Raw genomic sequence first — 5,383 nt, 5'->3', positions numbered from 1 at the left:
GAGCATACCAATTTTGGTATTTCTGAAAAAAAAAATCTTTTGTTCATGACGTTTACCATTAGATTTTGAGGTTTGAATATGATCTGATGCCTCATAAGAAAACCGTAACGTTTTCCATTAGATTTTTGTGAGATTTATAAGGGTGTGTTTAGTAGGTATAAATGAGAACAAATAAATCCATCCAGAACTTACAGGTTAACCAATTGAGATCAGTCAGGTCCAAGGACGATCAGTCCATAACTCCATACTCATTTTAAACACCTTTGCTACGAAACGATGATAATTCATCAAAAGGTTAATGGAATGTAGATTTGATAAACGATTGAAATAAACACGTAGCACAAAAATCATCTCCACCAGGTTAACAGGACAGGTTGAAGGGATGAGGTATGAAAACACATAATGAGGGTCGACTTCGAAAACTCGACGGAGAAATCTATAAAAATGCAAATTTGTGTTTTTAAAAATACACAAAAACAGCATGATGTTCAGAAGAAACAAATGACATTTGACGCCCACCTCCCCCCTCCCAGTAAACACAACCATAATGCTTCCTTCTTCTACACCATTTTATGCATCTATGGCTCCTCCAGCTGGTCCTGCACTCGCCCAAAAATACAAAGTGTTGGAATATATAAAAAAATTTAAAAATAAAGAAGATATGCATAGTATTTTTAAATAAACTCCTTTGGCATAAAGTGGATCTTTCCTTATTAGTTGCAGTATTTTAGTATTGAGAAAACTGTATATGAACGCTTAACATAATTCAGAATTCAGAGGTTGACCTGTGCATCCGAGGTCCAAAGAGTGAGATTGTCCCTCAGTAGTTGCATAATCAGAGTGCTATCCTTGTAGGAGTCTTCACCTAATGTGTCCAACTCAGCAATCGCATCCTCAAATGCCTACTCACAAGCCAAAATATCAAGCATAAAGTTATGAACTTATGGCACAGCTTCCGGAAAATTCATTTCACAAAAAAAAAAAGGTTATGCATATTTAGAAGCAATGAACAATAACAAATATGCAAGCACTAGCCGCAATGGGTTATTGATTGTTTATTAAAACATCAGTGTTGAGATAAGAAGATCATACATATTGATGTAGTAAGCCAAAGCTAATGATTAATGACAAAATTCACAAATCTTGAATCACGCCATTTATAGACAACCATCGACGAACCCAATAGTCAAGTTCAGATCCCGTACTTTTATTATTTAACTTGTATAGAGAAGTCCTATTGGTTTTATTGTATGTATGTCATGAGTGTACGTTAGCAATATATTTTTGTTTGTGATTTGCTTTAACAAAAGATAAACACAAAGTAGCTGTCATGAATCCAATCAAACAAAGAGCCAGCTTTTATACTATCTTTTAAAAATATATACAAGCTAACTTCAAGCAAAAAGAATAATAATCTTCATAGTTTATATACATAGACATGTAGACACGTATGTACTGATAGTCTGATATAAATAGGTATATGACGATGATACACATATGTTTAAACATAATGCATAAACATGGATCTGTTTAATCTTCGTAGGTATATTACTACGGTATTGTTTTAAGAAAAATACTATTGACTAACACACTTTTATAATCGGTTAAAGTCTACTTAGCTAGAAACGATTTCATGTTAATTTATCAGTAAAGGTTTTCAGTTTGGCACTTGTAAAACAACTCACTCAATTTTTTTTTTTTTTTTTTTTTTTTTTTTTTTTTAAAGGCAAATACACAGACCCATACACGAATTTAAACACGAATATATACATGCCCATCACGGGACTCGAACCCCCAACCTATAGGTTGAAGGGGTCACCTCGATACCGCTAGGCCAATGGCCCTTTGGTATCGAGTAACTAAAATAGAGTTGCCTTTTATATTTCCTAAAGATCATGTGTAACTAAATACAACATGCAAAGTCAATGCCTAACTACCTCATTAATCGATTAAAAATCATGTTTGACCACCTTTTATCTAGTCTAGTCCTAGCAAGTAAGGAAATTAGTAATAACTATTGAAAATCACAAATTATGTACTTGTAACATAAGTGATTAACAAAAACTATGTATAAGAGAAATATATAGAGAAGAAAGAAAACAATGACAATATTAACATAGTCATGATGTCTAACCTGTTTTGCCATGCTACAAGCCTTGTCTGAGGAATTGAGAATCTCGTAATAGAACACCGAAAAGTTAAGTGCCAGACCCAATCTAATAGGATGAGTTGGAGCCAAATCAGCCTCAGCGATATCCTTCAAAATACACGTATATTCGAATAATTAAAAACAATTCCATATAAAAATGTCACCTTACTACCAACAATATGTAGTAAGGTACTCAAGCTCTTGCTGAATTCTCAAAGCTTAATGTAATATGTAGGTCAGTAGGTGTATAGAATAAATCAATTATATAAATACCTTGAAATTTGCAATAACTATAATTATTACTGTAGCATTAAACTTAAAGTTAAGTTATGGTAGCCTTGTTACTGATTATAGTTTTTATTTGCCTGCAAACGGTAACGATACATAGACATAAAACATCGGCTTAAAGGCCAAACGTATACCTACTCCACTCAGCATTTGAAAGTTTTCTTTCATCGCCTTCACCTTCAATTCTACCTAGCATCGCAATCACCTTAGTATACTAGGCACAAGTTAAAATCTACCAATTATATTTTTTAATTATCAAATTAAGTTCAGTAATAAAATATATAGTACTGTAACTGTTAATTTATATAGCAGTATCAAAATTTTAAGATACAAGCTGGATCGATCTATAGTCCTCTCAGTGCCTAACTTAAGCCTCACTCAGAGTTTAGCCTAAAATTGTTGAGCCGTAGCTCATCTAATTTGCAGTCCTAAAGTGTACTCAGACCAATACACATATCAGCTTCAGGTTTTAAATTATACTAATAAATAATTATTTTAACATATAATATAATTACACATATAATAATTCTATCAAAATATAACCTAATTATTAGAAATCTTAAAATAGAAACATAATTTTGAATTAAATAAACAACTACCTGAGCCGATTTATACGAATTCATAGTCTGTTCAGCAGATTGCTTCCTTTCATCACCGACTTTGAATTCAGCCAAATACCTATGATAATCTCCCTTCATCTTCAAATAAAACACCTTCGATTCAGCACTAGAAGCCGACGGCACCAAATTCGCTTCCAAAATCTTCAATATTCCACCACAAACTTCCGTAAGTTCATCTTCAACTTTAGATCTGTAATCCTTCACTAGCACTACATGATCATCGTTCTTCCTCGATTCCTCTTTCTGTTCAATTGATGATACGATTCGCCACGCCGCTCGTAGAGATCCGATGACGTTTTTGTACGCGACGGAAAGTAGGTTACGTTCTTCAACTGTGAGTTCCGATACCGGCGTTAGTCCGATTACGAGCTTTTCCATGAATTTCACCATCTCTTCGTACCGTTCGGCTTGTTCTGCAAGTTTCGCCATGTATACATACTGTTCTCGAGTTAGATATTCCGGTAAATCGGCCGGCGACGCCATTGACGGTTGTTGTTGAAGGTTTTGAGAGAGAAAATAATTGAGAATTGGGAAAGTGGACGAGAAGAAAAGATATGTCGTTTTGCGTTAAACACCTGTGATATATGATCTATTATTGTTTGTATCTATCTGTTGGAGAGAGAGATGTTATACAGTGAATGTTATTGAATTTGTTCAATTAAATGTTAGCCGTTGATTTTCAGTCCAAAGAGTGTATATGTGATTGGATTTGATTTGGTGAAATTGTAGCCATCGATATCGATATATGTGAGCCCCGGATATGAAATTTGAATTTTAAAATGGTGATGATATCAAATCAAGACGTTTGTTTTCTTGAATTTTAAATTGGTAAGTTGATCGCACGTTTTCACCCATCTTCATCGTCATTTTCGTGGTGGGATCGATAAAGGTTGTTAGATCTCTTTCCTATGGTTGTAGCACTCATTGTTCCTGCTTTTTATTTTTTCGGCTATCTTGAGTTGCTCGTCGGCGATTGTGGTTGCCTCTGGTAGCCGTTACCTTTCATCATCTCCATTCTCTAGATGAGTTAAATTTCGGTTGTCTTAGCTTTATCTTGACTGTCTGACTCCGTGGCTTTTCCGCTGCTTCTTTGCTAGCCAGATTTGTCCATGCTGGTGGCCTTCTGTGGTGCACCATCCTGTTGATCGTGGCCACCCGAGGTTGGTGGTTCAAAGTGGTTTAAGCTGCTGTCGAGCTACTACTACTGATTTTGTTAGGCTCTTGCCCTCCCGTTGATGTTGTTATATGATGGTGGTTTGTGGTGGTCTGTGGTGGTCGTCGTAGTGGTTTTCTCTCCATTGACATAGCGGGTGGGTCCATTACATCGTTGGTATGGACTACCATTGTTAATGGAGGGTGGTGTTTGGCGGTGGTAGACGGGTTTGGGATGCGAGTACAGATTCTTGATATCGTGATTTTTATTGCTCGGGTTAGTCTTTTTAGGTTGCGCCTTCAAGACTGGGCCATGTAACGATCTCCATGTTGGAGATTCGGTTTCTTCTTTGAGGGTGTAACGGATGTTCTGCAGTCAGATTTGCTTTTGTAACGGTTTGAGGTTGCTCGCATCGACCGGGGTTTCTTTGTTCCTGATTTTTGATGTCTCTGCGATCTTTGGCGTTCTCCCCAAGCATAGGTGGTTCGTCGGGAATGGTTTGGTATGTCTGTATGTTTAGTTGCGATAGTCGTCGTCATTCTCCCGATCGTCGACACTTGTTAAGTTGTAATTTTCTTTTAGCGCTTTCAATATTTTTGGTTGTCCTTTATTGGCGTGTTAGACTAGTGTTGTTTTCTTGCAAAGTGCGTTTTCCACCCTTTTAGTGGGACATTTTGCTTTATGTCTTAAGGTTTAATCGCTTGTTTTTGTCTAGTCCTGGGTTACCTATGTATCGGTTGTACTTGTTGTTTTTCGGATTCGTTATGTTATGTGTTATCATTATTTCGCCAAAAAACATAAAAGGGTTGTAATGGGGAAAGTGTGGGGAAGTTTGTTGAAAAAGTTATTGCTGGCGTGACATTTTTATTTTTGTACTGTTTATTGTATTTTTTATTAGGTATAGTAACTAATGCATTTTAAAAAATAAATTAATAAATACAAAACAAATTACATTAGTCTGAAAAACTAAAAACTTAATAATAACATAAATTACAAAAGTGAATAAATTAAAACTACGTTAATTATAACTAATTAAAATTTATCCTCATCATCTTTATCATCATCATCGGAAAGTTGGATTATATCCTTAAACTTGTGACGAACCTACGTTTTTAACTTGTTGACATGTCTTTTATCCTTCTCGCTCATTGTATCAGTGTTAGTTGCAAGAAT

General features: G+C 35.4%; 1 protein-coding gene across 1 annotated transcript; it reads right to left on the bottom strand.

The window, feature by feature from the left end:
- Window positions 1-283: 283 nt before the first annotated feature.
- LOC139898785 (14-3-3-like protein B) lies at window positions 284-3,670 on the bottom strand. The gene is made up of 4 exons (XM_071881557.1): window positions 3,037-3,670; window positions 2,135-2,257; window positions 786-902; window positions 284-599 (listed from the first exon to the last, which is right to left on the bottom strand). The coding sequence occupies exons 1-4, from the start codon at window positions 3,538-3,540 to the stop codon at window positions 579-581; spliced, it is 765 nt and encodes a 254-aa protein (XP_071737658.1). The 5' UTR covers window positions 3,541-3,670; the 3' UTR covers window positions 284-578.
- Window positions 3,671-5,383: the final 1,713 nt, after the last annotated feature.

This window comes from Rutidosis leptorrhynchoides, chromosome 3, assembly GCF_046630445.1.
Source record: "Rutidosis leptorrhynchoides isolate AG116_Rl617_1_P2 chromosome 3, CSIRO_AGI_Rlap_v1, whole genome shotgun sequence".
Lineage (NCBI taxonomy): Eukaryota > Viridiplantae > Streptophyta > Magnoliopsida > Asterales > Asteraceae > Rutidosis > Rutidosis leptorrhynchoides.
The sequence above is the reverse complement of the archived record's forward strand: the minus strand, read 5'-3'. Positions and strand labels throughout refer to the sequence as shown.

Bases quoted from the DNA above. Each gene is read 5' to 3' on its own strand.
- LOC139898785 (XM_071881557.1), bottom strand. From the start codon at position 3,540: ATGGCGTCGCCGGCCGATTTACCGGAATATCTAACTCGAGAACAGTAT. The intron at 2,258-3,036 runs GTAGTTGTTTAT...TGTATTTTGAAG, and splicing joins ATTCGTATAAATCGGCTCAG to GATATCGCTGAGGCTGATTT. The intron at 600-785 runs GTCAACCTCTGA...GGGCGAGTGCAG, and splicing joins TTTGGACCTCGGATGCACAG to GACCAGCTGGAGGAGCCATA.